This window comes from Salmo salar, chromosome ssa23, assembly GCF_905237065.1.
Source record: "Salmo salar chromosome ssa23, Ssal_v3.1, whole genome shotgun sequence".
Classification (NCBI taxonomy): domain Eukaryota; kingdom Metazoa; phylum Chordata; class Actinopteri; order Salmoniformes; family Salmonidae; genus Salmo; species Salmo salar.
In genome coordinates, this window is record NC_059464.1 from 24,053,932 (window position 1) to 24,077,180 (window position 23,249).

General features: G+C 44.9%; 1 protein-coding gene across 2 annotated transcripts in view; it reads left to right on the forward strand.

Moving 5' to 3' along the window:
- The window catches only part of LOC106584288 (importin-13), a 51,305-nt gene that overhangs the window by 20,738 nt on the left and 7,318 nt on the right, over nt 1–23,249 (forward strand). For both annotated transcript variants that reach the window (XR_006761477.1, XM_014169361.2), the window contains exons 2-17: nt 3,115–3,240; nt 3,314–3,457; nt 6,209–6,421; nt 6,552–6,805; nt 16,255–16,395; nt 16,809–16,950; nt 17,108–17,274; nt 17,731–17,851; nt 17,927–18,074; nt 18,285–18,466; nt 18,588–18,614; nt 19,132–19,266; nt 21,155–21,307; nt 21,453–21,533; nt 21,688–21,825; nt 21,957–22,053. Coding sequence is in view for 1 of the 2 variants with exons in the window: in XM_014169361.2 (XP_014024836.1) it covers nt 3,115–3,240; nt 3,314–3,457; nt 6,209–6,421; nt 6,552–6,805; nt 16,255–16,395; nt 16,809–16,950; nt 17,108–17,274; nt 17,731–17,851; nt 17,927–18,074; nt 18,285–18,466; nt 18,588–18,614; nt 19,132–19,266; nt 21,155–21,307; nt 21,453–21,533; nt 21,688–21,825; nt 21,957–22,053 (2,269 nt within the window). In the remaining variant the exon portion in view is untranslated. The remainder of the gene's footprint in view (nt 1–3,114; nt 3,241–3,313; nt 3,458–6,208; nt 6,422–6,551; nt 6,806–16,254; nt 16,396–16,808; nt 16,951–17,107; nt 17,275–17,730; nt 17,852–17,926; nt 18,075–18,284; nt 18,467–18,587; nt 18,615–19,131; nt 19,267–21,154; nt 21,308–21,452; nt 21,534–21,687; nt 21,826–21,956; nt 22,054–23,249) is intronic.

Here is a 23,249-nt window from a genome sequence, read left to right on the forward strand (position 1 = left end):
AATGCGAGCTGTGGCAAGAAGGTTTGCTGTGTCTGTCAGCGTAGTGTCCAGAGCATGGAGGCGCTACCAGGAGTCAGGCCAGTACATCAGGAGACGTGGAGGAGGCCGTAGGAGGGCAACAACACAGCAGCAGGACCGCTACCTCCGCCTTTGTGCAAGGAGGAGCACCGCCAGAGCCCTGCAAAATGACCTCCAGCAGGCCATAAATGTGCATGTGTCTGCTCAAACGGTCAGAAACAGACTCCATGAGGGTGGTATGAGGGCCCGACGTCCACAGGTGGGGGTTGTGCTCACAGCCCAACACCGTGCAGGACGTTTGGCATTTGCCAGAGAACACCAAGATTGGCAAATTCGCCACTGGCGCCCTGTGCTCTTCACAGATGAAAGAAGGTTCACACTGAGCACGTGACAGACGTGACAGAGTCTGGAGACGCCATGGAGAACATTCTGCTGCCTGCAACATCCTCCAGCATGACCGGTTTGGCGGTGGGTCAGTCATGGTGTGGGGTGACATTTCTTTGGGGGGCCGCACAGCCCTCCATGTGCTCGCCAGAGGTAGCCTGACTGCCATTAGGTACCGAGATGAGATCCTCAGACCCCTTGTGAGACCATATGCTGGTGCGGTTGGCCCTGGGTTCCTCCTAATGCAAGACAATGCTAGACCTCATGTGGCTGGAGTGTGTCAGCAGTTCCTGCAAGAGGAAGCATTGATGCTATGGACTGGCCCGCCCGTTCCCCAGACCTGAAACCAATTGAGCACATCTGGGACATCATGTCTCGCTCCATCCACCAACGCCACGTTGCACCACAGACTGTCTAGGAGTTGGCGGATGCTTTAGTCCAGGTCTGGGAGGAGATCCCTCAGGAGACCATCCGCCACCTCATCAGGAGCATGCCCAGGCGTTGTAGGGAGGTCATACAGGCACGTGGAGGCCACACACACTACTGAGCCTCATTTTGACTTGTTTTAAGGACATTACATCAAAGTTGGATCAGCCTGTAGTGTGGTTTTCCACTTTAATTTTGAGTGTGACTCCAAATCCAGACCTCCATGGGTTGATAAATTGGATCTCCATTGATTATTTTTGTGTGATTTTTGTTGTCAGCACATTCAACTATGTAAAGATAAAAGTATTTAATAAGATTATTTCATTCATTCAGATCTAGGATGTGTTATTTTAGTGTTCCCTTTATTTTTTTGAGCAGTGTATAACAAGTCAAGGCACAGATCATCTCTTACTGACTCACCTCTCAGCAATCCTGCGCATAGCGACATCAGAAACTATACCTGATTTCATTGCTCTAGTCAAGGACTTCACTCCTCACACTGAGTAGTTTAAGTGTAATGTTGAGCTCTCTCTCTCTCGTTTTTTTTTTTTTGTGTGTACACATTACAAAGAGTACTTTTCCCTCCGTGTAGTTCATTGCATGTTTTAATAATGAAAATACCTACCAAAAGGAGAACATAGATGGGATTTGATTTCTGTGCATGTTAAAGTAAAATAAGTAGCACATATGGACGTGATTTACAGTCGATACATCTGATGTATAATCCTGTAATATGATTCTGGCCCGCGATGGCAAAAATATATTCTAATGTGGCCCTCCATGGAAAATAATTGCCCAGGCCTGCTCTAACCACTCTGACGTCAATGCAAATTAAATTGAAATTCGCATCACACTTATCATAACAGTGTTGTGCTTTTAAAACTCGTCTCACTCAACAGTTTCCCATGTGTATCAAAAATGGTCCACCACCCAAAGGACATCCAGCCAACTTGACACAACTTTGGGTGTATTTTTGGGTGATGTGCCTTAATGTGACTAGACCCCAGGAAGAGGATCTGCTTATGGGGATTCTTAATAAATACAATACCAGGTGCTCCAATCTGGTCCACAGCTGCAGGTAGGGAGGTGGTTCAGCTGAGCAGTAGGCTGACACATTTACAGCCACAGCAGTTTAACCAGTTGCCCTGAACAGAAAGCATATCTGATCTCTGGTGGCTAATGAAACAATTGCGCTGTTAGTTGATTTGCATTTGGCTGGCTGTAGTGAGATGGGTCTCTCACCCAAGATTTTGCTCAGTCTGGAGTGTGTGTCGGGGAAGAGAAGTCTCCTTAGATCACACGGTGGACAGCGGTAATGACCTGCTTTCAACTCTGCTTTCAACTCTGGGAAATCATATCTGTGTTTAGAGAGCGAGCGAGAAAGGAAGGAGATGAGAGAGCGAGAACAAGGGAGTAAAGTAAGTTGGGTCACACAGTGACAGAGATGATGAGGAGAGGGCGCAATGATGAGAGATTTCAGTTAAGACACCGCTCCTCAGTAAAAATCACTATTGGTCAATTGCACCCTTCGAAAGACACGCATGCATGCATACATATACACAAACATATATAGATATTATGGGGAGGTGCGTGGTGGCTGCCACACTGGGTGCCCAGGGAGCTGCTGTTGTATGGGGTTAAGTGTCTTGCTCAATGGCATAACAGCAGGCAATGGCATCTAGGATTTTATACCAGCAAACCCTCCGGTTGCCCGCTCACTTGCTGACAGATTTTTCCTGTCGGACCCGGGATTCGAACTAGCAACATCTCTCTAACCCCTAGGGTACCTGCCGCCTCTGTAAAGAGGGTTTACCTGAGCTGGGCAGATTCACTGTTTAGACTTTAATAACGAAAAGCATTGGTTTCTTTGTGTGTGAGAGAGAGAGAGACGGTTATAGCAGTGTTTCAATGAGGAACAGCAGATGACTGGAATATGATTCAGGCTGTGATCTCTACCGTATGACACACACAACCCGAACCTCTTCATACTGTGTGTTTCCACGCTAGGAGGTGATTTCAAAGGGACACTGCACAGACATGTTCCTTCCATTAGACAATGTGTCAACCAGCCACCCACCACACTAGCTCTTGGTCAGGGCGCTAGGGTTAATCTACACACAGCACTGGAGAGCCTCTTGATACTGACTGTCTCTGTTGATGGCGTTCTTTAACAGCAGTCAGTCATACAAGAGTCTAGAAACACTTAACGTTCCTGTTCTAAATGACATATAATTACATTGCAAGAATTATACTGACTCTCCCTCCCATCTCTCTCTCTCTCTCTAGGGGCTCCACCAGTTGTACTATGACCCTAACATTGAGAATAAGAACCTGGCCCAGAAGTGGTTGATGCAGGCTCAGGTCTCCCCTCAGGCCTGGCAGTTCTGTTGGGCTCTGCTCAGCCCTGACAAGGTATGAAATGCCCACATGCGTTCGCACACACGCAAATGCACACACCTATATATAACCCTCTCTCTCTTCCTAGGTTCCTGAAATCCAGTACTTTGGGGCTAGTGCCCTCCACACTAAGATATCCCGCTACTGGTCTGATATCCCTTCTGACCAGTATGAGACCCTGAAGACTCAACTCTTCTCCCAGATCGCCTGCTTCTCCTCTGGGTCTAAGATGGTGGGTAAATGGATGGACAGTTGGCTGGACTGTTGGATTTATTAGATCAATAAAAATACTAGTGATGCACCGATATTATATTTTTGGCCGATACCGACCTCCGATATTTTCCTTGCCAAATAACCCGATACCGATATTGAACAGTTTAGCTGCTTTTTAAGCATTATAGTGCAGTTAAATAGTTACACACATGGACACAGTGATCTAAGGCACTGCATCTCAGTGCAAGAGGTGTCATTACAGTCCCTGGTTTGAATCCAGGCTGTATCACATCCGGCCGTGATTGGGAGTCCCATAGGGGTGCTCACAATTGGCCCAGCGTCGTCCGGGTTTGGCTGGGGTAGGCCGTCATTGTAAATAAGAGTTTGTTCTTAACTGACTTGCCTAGTTAAATAAAGGTTACACCACACTGACCAAAAGGTTATTTTGTTGGCATTTACGTATATGTCCCCATTACCAGTAAAACATAATCAAAATCAATTTCTTTCACTTACTTGCTGTGCTGTTTCGTTGTTCAGTCGTTTCATTCTCAACCAGGATTTCTATGGAACGCAGTTTGTGCCTTTGCGTGTCAAAAAAGATGCACGTCAAATAAGCTTGTTGACCAGTCAGGTCCTGAATATGACTGCACGTCACATAATAATTGAACGCGTTCATAAATGTTTTATGTAGTTATTACATTATCACTCGTATTTCATATGTCACAACGATTCATGGATACGTATGCTATGATGCTGGTAAAGTTGTCTCGAGCACCTATACAGTTCTGGTCATTAAAAAAAGCTAGATAAGCTCATGGATGCAAACAATCTGTTTCAGTAGCTATCGTTAGCTAGCTAACTATATAGCTAGGCGTCATCTAAAATAACTCTAATTTACAAGAGTTGTTATTTGATTAATGATGGTCAACCCATCTATGTTGAAGCTAGCCACAATAAGGATTAGCCACAATAGTGGACTTTGCAGTTAGCCTTCAAAATAATGTAATTGACAGTGATGCAAATGAATACAACTCATAGTTACGTCATAATTTAATAGACCATGCTAAACGAGGTTGGAATGTTATATAGAATCAACAAAAGACTAATTTGACAAAAATCTGTTAATCACACTGGATTTATATATACTTTAGAATTGCATTGGGGGCATACTCATTTCACTGTACAGCCTTACCTATGGATTGTGGATCAATGACATGAGGTATCCGTCTACTCAGTGACACCCAGAGAACGTTAGCGTCATTGCTCTTATTGCGGGACTCTGAAACAACTGAATAAAGCCACATTTATTGTCAACCTATGTGTATTAAACACTATTCCCGAGGAAAAACAATACTGTGAGGATGTTTTGGAGTCTGATAACTTTGAGGAGGACGTTGGGGAAAAATGTATTGAGTAGACTTACCCCATTTCATTGATTCCCAATCCTTAGGTAAAGCTGTACAGTGCAATATGAAGGTCAATACAAGCAATGGGCTGACTGGGGAGGTGATTTCACACAGTCACAGTCCCGCGTTAAGAGCTACAACCCTAATATTTGCGTCAACTCCTCACAGTTGTGTTCTGTGGGTGTCACCGAGTAGACTGATACCCCATTTCATTGCTTCACATTCCAACCTTGTTTAGACATTATCTAGTCTAAATATGGCATGGTTCCACAAATTGTAACCTTCTGCGTCACTTTCAAAGAGGTACTTTTATTTTGAAGGCAAACTGCAAATTCCACTATTGTGCCTAGCCTAATCGTGGCTAGCTTCACAACACATAACCCGGTCAGGTCGAGCCTCACTAGCCAGATGAAGCTAGCTGGCTGCTTATAACGTTAGCTTTGGGCAACAGGGTTAAGTAGCTGGCTAGCAATTTATTTTCATGAACTGAAGTTAAATTTTAATAGGCGAACAACAAGTGGCTACCTAGCTAATACTTACTCACTCACAAGGATTCCTAAATCATTGCTAAGAATAGTGAAAATGACTGCAGTTTCTACTGGTCATTTTCAGGCTGGTTGTATTGGTACTAGCTACGTACCAAGCTAAAGCTAGCTAGCTACCCCAGAAGTTGTGGTTGAACCAATAGTTCTATAATAGAACTTCGTTATTTGACGTGTCAAATTAAAAGCTTTTTTAACGCGTCAAATAGTGTTATTGTCAAATAGTGTTAATTGAAGTGTATCTTTTTTGACACGCAAAGACCCAAACGGCGTTCAATAGTATGTCGTGACGCTATTACTGTGTAACTCCGGTAGGGCAACATCTGAACAACAGCACACTACGTAACGTTAGTGTATACCGGTGCTCGACCAGTCACGAAAGCCAACATCACCCACGACAGGGAACGGTTGATTGTCAAGGGCAATCGTTTTCGCCTTTGAGTTGTACTCTTTCAAATGACTGCTCCACTTGTTGACTGCTCGATCCACACAGCAGACATTGTGGGCTAAGTTAGGAATGCTGTGGTGCACGTTTAGCGCAACATTTTACGTGGCGTCATTACGTCATGTACCTAAGTTTTATATAGGTATGCATGTCAACTTTGACATCGGTTTTTCACATCGGCGTTAAACTAGACATCGGGCTGATATCAGCGTTGGCATTTTTAGCTAATATCAGCCGATTCCAATATGTTCACTGATATATCGTGCATCCCTAAAAAATGCATATAACTGGCGGTAGCTACGTGCCTTAAAAACCATCAAGCATAAACACAATTTTAAAGTCGTTGACTTACAAGACGTTGTGGTCCTGTTTCCAAGGTGCTGACGCGTCTGTGTGTGGCGCTGGCCTCCCTGGCCCTGAACACCATGCCAGAGGTGTGGCCGGGCGCCGTGCCAGAAATGGTGCGTGTGTTCCAAGAGGAGGGAGGTGGGGTGGATGGCCGGGCCAGATGTCTGGCCCTGCTGGAGCTTCTGACCGTCCTGCCTGAAGAGTTCCAGACCAGCCGCCTGCCGCAGTACCGCAAGGGACAGGTGAGGGGTGCTAGACACTGAAGGGTGCCAATGGGGACAACAAAAAGGCATACGGGCACACCGATGCACACACAAAAGGACAAGTGGGGTCGGGTTAGTATTTCCTGTAACCTTGTGTCTCTGTCTGTAGGTGCGAGGTGCTCTGGGTCGTGAGTGGGGGTCAGTGTGTCCACTGCTCCAGCAGCTGCTGCGTCAAGGGGACAGTCCCGGGGCAGTGAAGGCTCGTGTCCTGCGCTGTCTGTCCTCCTGGGTGCTGCTGGATGTCCCCCTCAGTGAGAGTGAAGGACTGGTGGAGGACTGTTTCACTGCTCTACCAGACCCCGAGCTGTTTGATACCGCCGTGGAGGCTATTGTCAACGCCATATCACAACCCGACTCCCAGAGGTGCGTCCGGGCCAGGGGGAGGTTGAGTGGGTGTGTCAACCAGAGTATGTGAGCGGATTGCGCCCAATGGTAATCTCACCCCGCGCTCCAGTCAAAAGGCTGGAGCGTCGGCCTTCTCGCCTGCTCCAATTTCACTCCAGTAGCGCTCACTTCACGAGCTCAGGGCATGCCCGGCCCAGCATGCATTTGTAGTCTACTGGTGTGCTGCTATAGCCCCTTGCTTTAGCTACTGTTATGGAGTTAACAAAATATTTCCATCAAGGTGACTTACAAAGATGAGGACCAAGAGCAAGAGAGGGAGTGTGGTAATGTAGTGTCCACAACTAAAGAATCATTGTTGAATCTGAAAAGACATGTATCCGGAAAGCATGAAGGTGTACTTACTATGTGCACATGCTAAAATAAAGGAACGAGATGGGTAGATTACTGTCTCGTTTTTTTTCAATCATCTGTACAATAGGCCATAATTGATTTTGGCCCAATAGACCTGGCATATTCCCACGTCCAAGGAGCTTTACGTTTTTATTGGGTTATTTTGCCTAAAAACGTTTAGGTCTACCTAATACAAGAGAGAGAAAAAACAACTCTGCATCTCCCCAGCCTGGCAAAAGTGGCCAAAAGGATGTTTAGAATCCCTAGTTGCTCTGCGAGTGTAGAGAGGATATTCTCTGCTGCTGGCCTGCTCTCCAGGCACCATCACATGAGCCTGAAGCCACAGACTGGCCAAACTCCTGTTTCAAAGGCACTGAAGTAATATTTTGTTTAATTTGTATTTAATTCTATGTAATTCACAGCAGATGTATGCATTTTATAGACTATAATGATTTTAATACAACGAAATGTTGTTTAAATGCTGAGTGCTTTATGTTCCTACCAGCCTATTATGTCACACTCACAAATGCTTCACAATGTATTTGTTTGTAGGCTATAGCCTTGAAATAATTAAAACATCATAGCCTTAATTTTTGTTCATTCTTAGGCTCCTGACCTATTTAGTGTTTATGTTTTAATATGTCATGTAGCCTATTTGAAATGATCTGGGCTTCTTACATTCACCTTTTAATGTTTATTCAAATACTTTTCATTCAAATCCATATGTTTGGTACTTCAGAACCAAATGGTAGGTCCAGGAAGTCACAAAAATAATTGTGTGTTGGTTAAATTGTGATTTTAATGAATGGAGTGAATTTGGAGAAGCAGTTTTTCCCCCATTGTGAGCGTGGAGTGGTTTTTAGTGGAGTGGTTGGAAAGGACAAGGAGTACCGGAGCGATGCGCAAGCTCCACTCCGTGAGCGATTGAGCGGGATTTCCAACCAAAGAGAGAGGGAGAGAGATGGGAAGGGAGCAAGAAAGACATCCAGGGAGAGATGACAGCCAAGAGGACAGTGCGGGTATGGGAAGGGCATCTGAGAGAGGGGGGAAAGAGGGATGCAGAGAGAAATGCAGGCAAGGGAGAGTTGACAGCCGAGGGGAGGATGGAAGAAAATAGGTTTACTGAGGGAGAGAATGGAGGGAGTACATGGAAAGTTGACTGCCAGGAAGGGAGAAGGGAAGGAGAGGAGGGAGGGGGGCATTTCTCGGCTGGCTGGCGTTGCCATGGTTACAAAGCTGGGGAGTGACGTCATCATGCTCCGATTGGCTCCGATGGCAGGCACCCAGTACACCCTCCCGAGAGACAGGGAGGGAAAGAAAGATGAGCAAGGGAGGAAGAGGTGTCACATCCACCCGGCAGGTTGGAGCTATGATTACTCTGCTGACAGGCCTGTTCTCACACGCACAGCACACATTACTGCTCTGTTCAACTTCTCAAGTCTCCTCATCATGCATGTTGTTTCTATCGATCTATAAGTAAGGCCAGTAGGACTGTTGGAGGAATGAATATGAACCTCATATTTCTCAATCGTAGTGTCATCCAACCTGGGGCAGAAACACTCAATAACATTTGATGTTTGTGTGTGTCCTTCCTTCCTCTTTCCTTCACTTACAATGTTTCTCTTTCTCTCCCTTTTCTGTTATTCCCCCTTTTCACCCATTTCCCTCCTACTTAATTACTGGACAGGGGAAATTGGTTGCCTGGCAACAAGACCGTTGGACCAATAGCATCCTCCCAAATGACTTCACTGTAATGTGTTTAAACAGAGGAAAAGGGAGGTGAAATGAGGTGCTTTTAAAAGAAAAATCCACTCAAAACCACTCGTTCCTTTTAATTTCCATTGTTAAATAACACTATGTGGGAACAATATTTTTCATTTTAGCATTATAATAAGGTTGGTAGCAACATGGGAAATCTTTGTGGAAATCTGTTGCAGCTCAAGTCGACTACAAAATCCACAGTGCAATTCTCTCTCGATGGGATAGGTAGCTAGCTAGCAAGCAAACATAGCTACATACAATAATACCAAAGACATTATCAGCATGTAAAGTAGCTAGTTGGCTGTAAAATCGCCTAAACAAACTGCACTATCAATTTAGGAGTCTACAATCTCAACATGTTCAACCTGCAGATCAATGTGCCTCACAGAGTAGAGTCTGACATTCACAACGGCTGATATGCTTTTGTGGGGAGAGCATGGGCAACGTTTCCTATGTCAATGGGCTGCACAGTGCATTCTGTGTGATTTTGTGACAAGGAGCGCTCTCCTTCAAGGGATGAAAGGGAGTCTATTGGGCGCTAGCTCAAAAGTCCAACATTAGCACGAATTTCATCAACGAGAAGTAAAACATTACAAATCTTTTCCAGATTATGTGAGGTAGTTAAGTTGCTATCTGTAATATTGTATAGGTTTGGAATCGTGACATTATGTACTTTCGAGGAAAATAGGCACATTTCTTGACAAAGTGCATTCGGAAAAGATTCAGACCTCTTGACTTTTACCACATTTTGTTATGTTACAGCCTTATTCTAAAATGGATTAAATTGATTTTCCCCTCATCAATCTACACTGCGATTACAGCCTCGAGCCTTCTTGGGTATGACGCTACAAGCTTAGCACACCTGGATTTGGGGAATTTCTCCCATTCTTCTCTGCAGATTCTCTCAAGCTCTGTCAGGTTGGATGGGGAGCATCGCTGCACAGCTATTTTCAGCTCTCTCCAGAGATGTTCGATCGGGTTCAAGTCCGGACTCTGGCTGGGCCACTCAAGGACATTCAGAGACTTGTCCCGAAGCCACTCCTGCATTGTCTGGGCTGTGTGCTTAGGGTCGTTATGTTGGAAGGTGAACCTTCGCCCCCATTCTGAGGTCCTGAGCGCTCTAGAGCAGGTTTTCATTAAGGATCTCTCTGTACTTTGCTCCATTCATTTTTCCCTCGATCCTGACTAGTCTCCCAGTCCCTGCCGCTGAAAACATCCCCACAGCATGATGTTGCCACCACCATGCTTCACCATAAGGATAGTCCCAGGCTTCAACCAGACGTGACGCTTGGCATTCAGGCTAAAGAGTTCAATCTTGGTTTCATCAGACCAGAGAATCTTGTTTCTCATGGTCTGAGTCCTTTAGGTGCCTTTTGGCAAACTCAAAGCGGGCTGTCATGTGCCTTTTACTGAGGAGTGGCTTCCATCTGGTGACTCTACCATAAATGCCTGATTTGGTAGAGTGCTGCAGAGATGGTTGTCATTCTGGAAGGTTCTCCCATCTCTACAGAGGAACTCTGGAGCTCTGTCAATGACCATCGGGTTCTTGGTCACCTCCCTGACCAAGGCCCTTCTCCCCCGATTGCTCATTTTGGCCATGTGGCCAGCTTTAGTAAGAGTTTTGGTGGTTCCAAACTTCTCCCATTTAAGAATGAAGGCGGCTACTGTGTTTTTGGGGACCTTCAATGCTGAAGAAATGTTTTGGTACCCTTCCCCAGATCTGTGCCTTAACACAATCCTGTCTCGGAGCTCTACGGACAATTCCTTTGACCTCATGGCTTGGTTTTTGCTCTGACATGCACGGTCAACGATGGGACCTTACATAGACGTGTGTGCCTTTTCTAAATAATGTCCAATCAATTGAGTTTACCACAGGTGGACTCCAATCAAGTTGTAGAAACATCTCAAGGATGATCAATGGAAAGAGGTTGCACCTGAGCTCATAGCAAAGGGCCTGAATACTTACACTTGAAGTCGGAAGTTTACATACACCTTAGCCAAATACATTTAAACTCAGTTTTTCACAATTCCAGACATTTAATTCTAGTAAAAATTCCCTGTCTTAGGTCAGTTAGGATCCCCACTTTATTTTAAGAATGTGAAATGTCAGAATAATTTATTTCAACCTTTTCTTTCATCACATTCCCAGTGGGTCAGAAGTTTACATACACTCAATTAGTATTTGGCAGCATTGCCTTTAAGTTGTTTAACTTGGGTCAAACGTTTTGGGTAGCCTTCCACAAGCTTCCCACAATAAGTTGGGTGAATTTTGGCCCATTCCTCCTGACAGAGTAACTGAGTCAGGTTTGTAGGTCTCCTTGCTCGCACATGCTTTTTCAGTTCTTCCCACAAGTTTTCTATAGGATTGAGGTCAGGGCTTTGTGATGGTCACTCCAATAACTTGACTTTGTTGTCCTTGTATGCTTGGGGGTCATTGTCCAGTTGGAAGACCCATTTGCGACCAAGCTTTAACTTCCTGACTGATGTCTTGAGATATTGCTTCAATATATCCACATAATTTTCCCTCCTCATGATGCCATCTATTTTGTGAAGTGCACCAGTCCCTCTTGCAGCAAAGCACCCACACAACATGATGCTGCCACCCCCGTGCTTCACAGATTGGATGGTGTTCTTCGGCTTGCAAGCCTCCCCCTTTTTCCTCCAAACATAACGATGGTCATTATGGCCAAACAGTTCTATTTTTGTTTCATCAGACCAAAGGACATTTCTCCAAAAAGTACGATCTTTGTCCCCATGTGCAGTTGCAAATCATAGTCTGGCTTTTTAATGGCAGTTTTTGAGCAATGGCTTCTTCCTTGCTGAGTGGCCTTTCAGGTTATGTTGATATAGGACTCGTTTTACTGTGGATATAGAAACTTTTGTACCTGCTGTTCTGGGATTGATTTGCATTTTTCGCACCAAAGTACGTTCATCTCTAGGAGACAGAACGCGTCTCCTTCCTGAGCGGTGTGAGGGCTGCACGGTCCCATGGTGTTTATACTTGCGTACTATTGTTTGTACAGATGAACGTGGTACCTTCAGGCGTTTTTTCAGAGGTCTTGGCTGATTTCTTTTGATTTTTCCATGATGTCAAGCAAAGAGGCATTGAGTTTGACGGTGGGCCTTGAAATGCATCCACAGGTACACCTCCAATTGACTCAGATGATGTCAATTAGCCTATCAGAAGCTTCTAAAGCCATGACATCATTTTCTGGAATTTTCCAATCTGTTTAAAGGCAGTCAACTTAATGTATGTAAACTTCTGACCCACTGGATTTGTGATAGTGAAATAATCGGTCTGTAAACAATTGTTGGAAAAATTACTTGTGTCATGCACAAAGTAGATGTCCTAACCGACTTGCCAAAACTATAGTTTGTTTCCAAGAAATTTGTGGAGTGGTTGAAAAACGAGATTTAATGACTCCAACCTAAGTGTATGTAAACTTCCGACTTCAACTGTATGTAATAAGGTATTTCTGTTATTTTTTTAATCAAATTTGCAAACATTCTTAACCTGTATCTTAGATAAGGGGGAAAATGTATTTAATCAATTTTAGAATAAGGCTGTAATGTAACAAAATGTAGAAAAGGGGATGGGGTTTGAATACTTTCCAAATGCACTGTATAGGCTACTTTAGGATATATCATGGAAATAGCTTTTTGATTTCTATGTGAAAATGTTATGGTATTTGCTCCAGTGGTTTTGTTGGTAGGTCTACATTATGCTCAAATAGCCACAATAGCCTATTGGCTACTGTCTAAAACTGTAAAGGTACAGTCTCAGTGTTCACTGTAAATGCTCGCCCAAAATTCTCACCATGTTCAATTTCCACTCACAAGACCAAAAATTTGCTTAGTACCCCATAACATTATAGGGAACATTGATAGACACTCGCACTCCTAAATGCACAGGCATGCACTCCTAAATGCACAGGCACCTATTGGCTACTGTCTAAAACTGTAAAGGTACAGTCTCAGTGTTCACTGTAAACGCTCGCCCAAAATTCTCACCATGTTCAATTTCCACTCACAAGACCAAAAATTTGCTTAGTACCCCATAACATTATAGGGAACATTGATAGACACTCGCACTCCTAAATGCACAGGCACTCAAATACCCAACCCATTACCCTCTGAATAACATGCGTACACACACACACACACACACACACACACACACACACACACACACACACACACACACACACACACACACACACACACACACACACAGACTCACAGGGCTGTGTTGGTCATGGAATTTTGGATAACGGTAATTGGCCAGCCAAATGACCGCGGTCTCTGTAATAACTGTTTGAATAGCAACACAATTTTTTAAATTTTTTTACCCACATTTTCTCCTTTCCTCGGCTCATGACTGCATGTGCTGCCATAGAAATAGAATAAATAGAATGAGCGTCCCCGTTCAAGTAAATGATGGCATGATGGTTGGACTGGCGTCCATTGCTAGTGTACTCATAGGAGCAAAGCTGGAAGTAAAAGCAGGAAATATACCTTTTTAAATATGTGCTGTGATTTGATGATTCAACTCAACTGACATTACAAAAAAATACATCCTGTTGCATTCGCCACATCAGTTAACATAATTTGAATGAACATTCTACATTACCATGGATGTGATTTTTGTCACAATGCCAGGCAGCCATTGTGAGTGTACCCATGAGTTAAGGCTGGTTTATACTTTGTCTATTGACATGTCTGTCGATAGTTGGCACAGTGACTTCATGAACATTCTATTGTCGTCCGACGTCAAACTTGTCATTATGAAAGAGTATATACTCAAAAACGACAGGCTGCATGACATCAGCAGCTTGGTGGCACAAAATTACATAACTGCTGTATTTCAAATCAAATTTTATTAGTCACATGCGCCGAATACAACAGGTGCTGACCTTACAGTGAATTACTAACTTACGAGCCCCTAACCAACAATGCGGTTAAAAAAAATAAGAAATCTAAGTAACAAGTAATTAAAGAGCATCAGTAAAATAACAATAGCGAGACTATATACGGGGGGGGGGTTAGTAGGTAGCCATTTGATTAGATGTTCAGGAGTCTTATGGCTTGGTGGTAGAAGCTGTTTTGAAGCCTCTTTGACCTAGACTTGGCGCTCTGTTACCACTTGCCGTGTGGTAGCAGAGGGAACAGTTTATGACTAGGGTGGCTGGAGTTCTTGGCAATTTTTTAGGCTTTCCTCTGACACCGCCTGGTACAGAGGTCCCGGGTGGCAGGAAGCTTGGCTGTACGCACTACCCTCTGTGGGACCTTCAGGTCGGAGGCCGAGCAGTTGCCATACGAGGCGGTGATGCCAACAGGATCTGAGGACCCATGCCAAATCTTTTTGGTCTCCTGAGGGGGAATAGAATTTGTCGTGCCCTCTTCACGACTGTCTTGGTGTGTTTGGACCATGATAGTTTGTTAGTAATGTGGACACCAAGGAACTTGAAGCTATCAACCTGCTCCACTACAGCCCCGTTGATGAGAATGGGGGCATGCTCGGTCCTCCTTTTTCTGTAGTCCTGACACACTGACATGCAGGTTATTATGCATGTATATCACATGAGGTTGGTTCCACCCTATTTGGGGAGGACATGCACATGGTAATGTCTGGAGCAGAAGATTGGAATGGTATCAAACGCTTGGGTTCTGTGTTTGATGCCGTTCCAGCCATTATTATGAGCCGTCCTCCCTTCAGCACTCTCCTTTTGATGTGTATTACTTCCTCCCATTCCTCCAGTCAAATCACAGGTAGGCCTTTGCAAATATGGGCTAATCATCTGTTCTGTGCAGTATTCTATCAAACACTGAACAGTGTGAAGTTAAATTCAATGTGTTTTATTGAGTAGAAGTGTGAATTTCAATGACAGGTTTTTGGAGAACGTTTAGAAAACGTGAACAAGCGTCCGGGGGATGGGGCGAACAGGATGCTAGGCCAATGATTTTTTTCCCACTGTGGTATCTCGATACTACTCGGTATCGTGATACTTGGCCTGGTATCGTTTTTATAATTTTGGTATCGTGACAAGGTGGAATCCCTGAGCAGGTTCGTTTGTCTCCAGCAACTGAGTTAGGAAGAACGCCTGTATCTTTGTAGTGACTGGGTGTATTGATACAACATCCAAAGTGTAATGAATAACTTCACCATGCTCAAAGGGATGTTCAGTGTCTTTTTACTCATCTACCAATCGGTGCCCTTCTTTGCGAGGCACTGGAAAACCTCTCTGGTCTTTGTGGTTAGATCTGTGCTTGAAATTCATTGCTCGACTGAGGGACCGTACAGATAATTGTATGTGTGGGGTACAGAGATTAGGTAGTCATTCAAAAATCATGTTAACCACTATTGAACGCTGAATGAGTCCATGCAACTTACTATGCATATTTTTACTCCTGAACTTATTTAGGCTTTCCATAACAAAAGGGTTGAATCCTCATTGACTCACGACATTTCACCTTTTAATGTTTAATTTAAATGTTTTACCAACAAAATTCCACCTTGACATTATGGGGTATTGTGTGTAGATCAGTGACACAAAATCTGTGGAAAAAGTCAAGGGGTGTGAATACTTTATGAAGGCACTGTAAATATTCAGAAGCCAGAACCAATGATACTGGAAGGTTGTCTGGATCTGTGAACACACACACACACACACACACACCTGCATCATACACAGTGTCAATTGTAGGGTAAGATGACAAAGGCAGTTTGAGCTTAATCAGAATAGCAGAACAGGAGGACAGGGGTGTGTGTACATGCGTAGGGGTGTTGCTTCTGTACTCTGTTCACATTGTCTCTGACCTCCAGCCAATCTCTATTTCCCTCTTAGTGGGTAAAATAAAAAATATATTTTATGGACATTACTGTTCCAGTTTCACAATGAACGACCCTAAAATACCTCAAAGGGATGGAGAGATGGAGGTGGAAAGAGTGATAGACCCACAGCGTGTGTGAACATGCATAATGCAGACAGACGGATAGATGTGGGGCGATATTAAATGGGTCTGTGTGTCTAAACGAGAGATGGTGTGTAGGTGCTTCCGGAGAAAAAGCCAATAGATTTATTAGAAAGGACTGAGACGGCAGGAAGAACAGACCAGAGTAATTTAAACCTTTAAGAGAACTGGAGAAATGAAACAAAGAAACTGAGCGATGAAGCTGGTGAAAAGTGAAAGATTTGTGTGTTCGTGCAGGGGGGTTTGAGTAGAGATTTTCCCCCTGGTATGTGAACTAACCCATCTCATTAATGTGTGTGTGTGTGTGTGTGTGTGTGTGTGTGTGTGTGTGTGTGTGTGTATAGATATGTGAACACGCTACTGAAGCTGGTGCCCCAGGTATTGTCCCTGCAGGAACAGCTAAGAGAGGCCGTCCAGAACGGAGACATGGAGACGTCACACGGAATCTGTCGCATCGCTGTCGCGCTGGGCGAAAACCACTCCAGGTGCGTGTGTGTGCGCTGTCTCATCAATCAATCAATCAATCAAACCTTTCACTTCCCCTCCTCACACTGCTTGGTGACGACATTGATGCTTCTGGGTTCATTCTCACAAACCAATCAACAAATAATCAGATGACGTGTTCTGTTTCATGCTCAGGCCCACCCTGGTAAACAAGCTGTTTGTTATTGTGTGTTTCTGTCTCCGGAGGCGTCATGTCTCACTGTGTATGTCAATGGCTCCAGTCTGAACCCTTCACCTGTCACACTCTATCTGGAGAACCAGCCCTGCCTGTCCCACCTCGCCTCACTCTTCCTGCGCACTGACCTAGTTTTCCTGGCTCTGTGTCCGTTTCTCTCACTTACTCTCTCCCTTTTCTCATCTCTCCTTTTCCATCTCTTGATCTCAACCCCCCCAGGGCTCTGTTGGAGCAGGTAGAGCACTGGCAGGGCTTTCTCGCATTGGTCAACATGATCATGTTCTGTACTGGGATACCAGGACATTACCCAGTCAATGAGACGACCAGCTCCCTCACGCTCACCTTCTGGTACACGCTACAGGTATGCACTCTACACCCTAACACTGTAACCCAGACCCCTACACTGTAACCCAGACCCCTACACTGTAACTCAGGACACTTAACGTTACACCCTAAACCCAACTACCCTGTTTTAGAATAACAGCACTTAACAGTACACACTCTCGCTCTCTCTCCAGGATGACATCATGTCGTTTGACTCTGAGAGACAGGCGGTGTATCTGCAGGTTTATAGACCAGTGTATTTCCAGCTGGTGGATGTTCTGCTGCATAAAGCCCAGTTCCCCTCTGACCAGGAGTACGCATCATGGTCCTCGGATGAGAAGGAACAGTTCAGGATCTACAGGTACAAGAGTGTGGTTGGGGTCGTGTGGGTGAGCGAGCGAGGGAGGGAAACGCAGTATGCCGACAGGTCTATTGCTGGGTGTGTTTGTGATTGTAACAGCCTGTAAGTGAAGTGGCAGCTGAGAGGGCACAAATTTTGGATGATAATGTTTGAGTCACAGATCATCAGATGCTCAGAAGCGCATTACTAACAGCACATTATAAAGTGATGCCCTGCTGTTAGTTCCTGCACAGTTAAATGGCGCCACAATTTCACTTGATTTGAGGTGTAAACACAAGATTTTTTTGCGTACTACATTTACGGCAGTAGACAACAGCAGTGGACCCAAAACTGAGCCTTGTGACACCCCCCCCCCATAGCATTGATTGTTCCACCTCTATAACAAAACCTTGCCTTCTGTTGGTGGTATGTATTACACTTCTATATTCTACGACTTAACACATTTGTGTGTTCCAGGGTGGATATCTCAGACACTCTGATGTATGTGTATGAGATGCTAGGAGCTGAGCTGCTCAGTAACCTGTATGAGAAACTAGGACGAATACTGACCAACACAGAACAAGCCTCGTCATGGCAGGTACGGTACACACAGATTCAACACACACACACACACACACTGAACACACTGTCTGAAGCCTTTTGTCTCCTCCAGCATACAGAAGCGTTGCTGTATGGGTTCCAGTCTATAGCGGAGACGATAGATGTCAACTACTCTGATGTCATCCCAGGCCTGATCGGACTCCTCCTCAGAATCAACATCAACAACGTCCAACTGGCCGACACCGTCATGTTCACTATCGGTAGCTACTGATACGCTCATACGTGTTCACGATAGGTATTAATACAGTGATGGCTGTCATTTTGTTGTGCGGTGTTCATCCAGGGAAATAACAAGCGGGAAAAGAAGAAAAACAAATTGGACAGGAGAACAGGAAAAGCACCCGTCTCCTGTAGCATCAAGTGTTCAGTCTTTTCATCCAGTGTGTTCTTCTCTTCCCTCCTCCCTGTAGGAGCTCTAGCAGAGTGGTTGGCGGACCACCCGGTGATGTTGAGTAGTGTTTTACCTCTGGTACTCCAGGCCTTGGGGAACCCAGACCTCTCCGTCTCCTCGGTCTCCACACTCAAGAAGATCTGCCGAGAGTGCAAATATGACCTGCCACCCTATGCCTCCAATATAGTGGCTGTATCACGTGTACGTGTGTGTTTGTACCGTATATGTTTTATGTCTAAATTAGTGTTTTTTTTAAATAAAATGATTACATTTAGTCAATATAATATTCTTCTGCTTTTGCTATCCTCTCTCTTCTTCACAGGAGGTGCTGAGCAAACAGATTCACAAGGTCAGTCCCAGTCCTGTCTGGAGATGATGCAAGCCATAACCCCAATGTCCCGACTCACTGGACCCACTCTACTGTATACAACATCCTGGAGAATCATTTATAGTCAAATTCAGGGACAGAGTCAAACTTTCAAAGACTTTATTGCCTGTGCATTTGGTACATGCAGCAATGAGCACATTCAATATATTCAAATGAACTACAGGGAGTACATCAGACCATAGAATCTGTCACTCCATTCAGTCATGAAAACAAGGTGACAAGACTGGATGGTAGCTAGCAAAGACCTCTTATCAAGTCACATTTTATTGGTCACATACACATGGTTAGCAGATGTTATTGCGAGTGTAGCGGAATGCTTGTGAGGAGTCAACACAAGGAGTCAACCTTTCAAAAGTCCTGGAAATGTGTAACAATGTTCTGTCCTCTTCCTCTTCTTCCTGCTCCCCTCCCTCTCTCTTCCTCCCTCCCTCCTGCTCTCTTCCTCCCTCCCTCCTCTTCCCTTCCTCTCCCTCTCCAGACCAGTCAGTGTATGTGGCTGATGCAGGCCTTGGGCTTCCTGCTGTCTGCTCTGCATGTGGAGGAGATACTGAGGAACCTGCACTCTCTCATCACTCCCTACATCCAACAACTTGAGAAACTAGCTGATGAGACGGTACACACACACACACACACACACACACACACACACACACTGTGGTAACCGTGTTATTACAGTGACATATTTTCCTCTCTCTGTTGGACTGCGGCCATATGAACAGACTGTGTGTCTGCATGGATGCACCACACACTAACACACACACACTTCTCTTCTTTCTTTCTTTTATTTCTTCCCCCTCTCACTGTTGGAATGTGTCCATATGAACAGGCGTTGTGTCTGTGTGACTCCACTGCAGTTGAACATTTCTCTGTGGGACCAGATTGGCTTCATCACTACACCATTGGTTACTGAATCACAGGGCCATCACACACACACACACACACACACCACATTCTTTATTAAATGTCAGGTCTAATGAATCCAAGCCTTATCGGAGCTAAAAATAAGGATTTGACATTTTCTCAAAAAAAGAAGCTGACATTAACTACAAACAGGGATGTGACATTATCAGTGTTGAATTAGTCTTTCTCCCCTGATCTACTGTTCTGGAGTCAGCAGAGACCTGGATCAACAGAGATGTCAGTTCAAATGAAGAGTTTCATCTCTTTTTCTCTCTTGTGCTCACTTTCTCCTTGTCTCTACTGTCTCGCTCTCTCTGTCTGATGTATAGCCATAACATCAGACTATGGAATCAGGTTGTCTGTGCAGCCTAACAAACACTGGCACCCTAAGGCAAGAGATCAAACTGCACCTCCACTATATAGTTAGCTACAAGCAATGTCTGTTTTAATGCGTTTAGGGTGGTATTCTGACTTAAATACTGTGCTCTTACCTAAAATGTTCACCCATTGATGTCTCTGGATGTTTAAGGCATAAATCCAAGTTGAACATACCCATCTCAAATGAGCGTGTGTGTTCAGTTGCAACATGACCCGTTGCTCGTTAAGAGAAGGGTCGTCAGCCCAGCCACATGACTCCTCCCTTGTACTCCACAGCTCCGTTGTCATGGATACCGAGCGGTGATTAAATGGTTGCTAATGAAGCTTTAATTAGTGTTGTCACCCTAGAGAGAGAGAGAGAGAGAGTGTGTGTGTGTGAAATCTGCAGAAAAATGAAGCCATTAACTGACTGATGCACCGAAACCTGTCTTTCACTGATCCCTCTTTCCCTTCTGTCCTTTTCACTTCATCCCTCTCTTCATGGTCTTTCACTTCATACCTCTCTTCATGGTCTTTCACTTCATCCCTCTCTTCATGGTCTTTCACTTCATCCCTCTCTTCATGGTCTTTCACTTCATCCCTCTCTTCATGGTCTTTCACTTCATCCCTCTCTTCATGGTCTTTCACGTCATCCCTCTCTTCATGGTCTTTCACTTCATCCCTCTCTTCATGGTCTTTCACTTCATCCCTCTCTTCATGGTCTTTCACTTCATCCCTCTCTTCATGGTCTTTCACTTCATCCCTCTCTTCATGGTCTTTCACTTCATCCCTCTCTTCATGGTCTTTCACTTCATCCCTCTCTTCATGGTCTTTCACTTCATCCCTCTCTTCATGGTCTTTCACTTCATCCCTCTCTTCATGGTCTTTCACTTCATCCCTCTCTTTATGGTCTTTCACGTCATCCCTCTCTTTATGGTCTTTCACTTCATCCCTCTCTTCATGGTCTTTCACTTCATCCCTCTCTTCATGGTCTTTCACTTCATCCCTCTCTTCATGGTCTTTCACTTCATCCCTCTCTTCATGGTCTTTCACTTCATCCCTCTCTTCATGGTCTTTCACTTCATCCCTCTCTTCATGGTCTTTCACTGTCTTTCTTTTTGCTTCACTCGTTAACTCGTTCACAAAAACCAACAGATAGAAAATGAGTGATGGCAAATCTTGTTTCAGCCTTTCTTCGTAAAGCTATTGACTTACCCTCTCGCTCCCTCTTTCCCTCTCTCCAGCCCAACCCGTCCAATAAACTAGCGATAATCCACATTCTAGGTCTGCTGTCCAATCTCTTCACTACGCTGGACATTAGCAAACAGGAGGACGAATCAGGAGAGAGCACTGCTCCCCCTGTCAAAACTGCCCCGCCCCCACCAGGACCTAACCCGGTGAGATGCACCTTCATCATCATCATCATTATTATCATCAGCAGTGCTCAGCCACACGCAAGCTCTTTTAACGGGAACGTTCATCCCGTTTTCATAATTCGTTCCTCATTTAGCTAGTGTTGTCAAATGAACCTGTGTCTTCTAGGTGGTGGTGGTCCTACAGCAGGTCTTTGCTCTCATTCAGACGGTCCTTAGCAAGTGGCTCAACGACTCCCAGGTGGTGGAGGTGAGACACGAACACAACAAGAAAAGTGATGCGTTGACGCAACAGTTTCAATAAAATGATCTGCACGTTCATGAACTGAAATCCAACCTGAACCAGCTGAAATGAAACTCTCATTTCACTCCCCCTTCCCATCTCTCTCCCGCCTTCCTCCCAGGCTGTGTGTGCTATCTTTGAGAAGTCGGTGAAGACTCTCCTCCATGACTTTGCCCCCATGGTGTCTCAGCTCAGTGAGATGCTAGGACAGATGTACAGTACCATACCACAGGCCTCAGCACTGGACCTCACACGACAGGTACATACACACACACACGTGCTTGAGAACACTCGCATACATGATACACACTCGCATGCATACACGATACACACTCGCATGCATACATTGAGGCGCACCGATGTGAAACCGTCTGTGGTTGTGTTTGACAGATGGTCCATATATTTGCCAGAGAGACGGACCACTTCCCTCCCATCAAGGCTCTATTTGAGCTGGTCACCTCAGTAACACTCTCCATCTTCCGGCAAGGTAGGGGGTCCTGCAGGGGAGGGGGAGGGGGGTAATCTCTGCCTGTTTTTGTTTTGGGTGATTTTGATTGACAGACAAACCTGCACACACTCCTGCTTTCACAGGAGAACAAGGAACATGGAGAATGAACATGGCTTCCATGAGAAATGCTTTGTGTGTGTGTCAACTAATACCTGCATAGCACAAGGGGAAACCAGGATGGCTGCATCTCAATAGTCTAAAGTCCTCGTCTTCTCATATTGCTTTCACCTGCCCTGTGTTTTTGGATGAGGGCAGATGAAGGGGAGGAAGCCACGTTAGACTGTTGAAATGCATCCTCTGTCCTCCTGTGCTGCTATGGAGAATTACACAAGAACGTTTTGTTTTTGAAGCTGATAATATCCAGTGGGTCTTACCTGAATACTGTCTGCCTCTCTTCTCCCCTTTCAGTTCTCCTCTCATACCCTTCTCCCTCTTCTGCTTTGTCTGTGTTTGATTGATACTGTCTGCCTCTCTTCTCCCCTTTCAGTTCTCCTCTCATACCCTTCTCCCTCTTCTGCTTTGTCTGTGTTTGATTGATAATGTCTGCCTCTCTTCTCCCCTTTCAGTTCTCCTCTCATACCCTTCTCCCTCTTCTGCTTTGTCTGTGTTTGATTGATACTGTCTGCCTCTCTTCTCCCCTTTCAGTTCTCCTCTCATACCCTTCTCCCTCTTCTTCTGCTTTGTCTGTGTTTGATTGATACTGTCTGCCTCTCTTCTCCCCTTTCAGTTCTCCTCTCATACCCTTCTCCCTCTTCTTCTGCTTTGTCTGTGTTTGATTGATACTGTCTGCCTCTCTTCTCCCCTTTCAGTTCTCCTCTCATACCCTTCTCCCTCTTCTTCTGCTTTGTCTGTGTTTGATTGATACTGTCTGCCTCTCTTCTCCCCTTTCAGTTCTCCTCTCATACCCTTCTCCCTCTTCTGCTTTGTCTGTGTTTGATTGATACTGTCTGCCTCTCTTCTCCCCTTTCAGTTCTCCTCTCATACCCTTCTCCCTCTTCTTCTGCTTTGTCTGTGTTTGATTGATACTGTCTGCCTCTCTTCTCCCCTTTCAGTTCTCCTCTCATACCCTTCTCCCTCTTCTTCTGCTTTGTCTGTGTTTGATTGATACTGTCTGCCTCTCTTCTCCCCTTTCAGTTCTCCTCTCATACCCTTCTCCCTCTTCTTCTGCTTTGTCT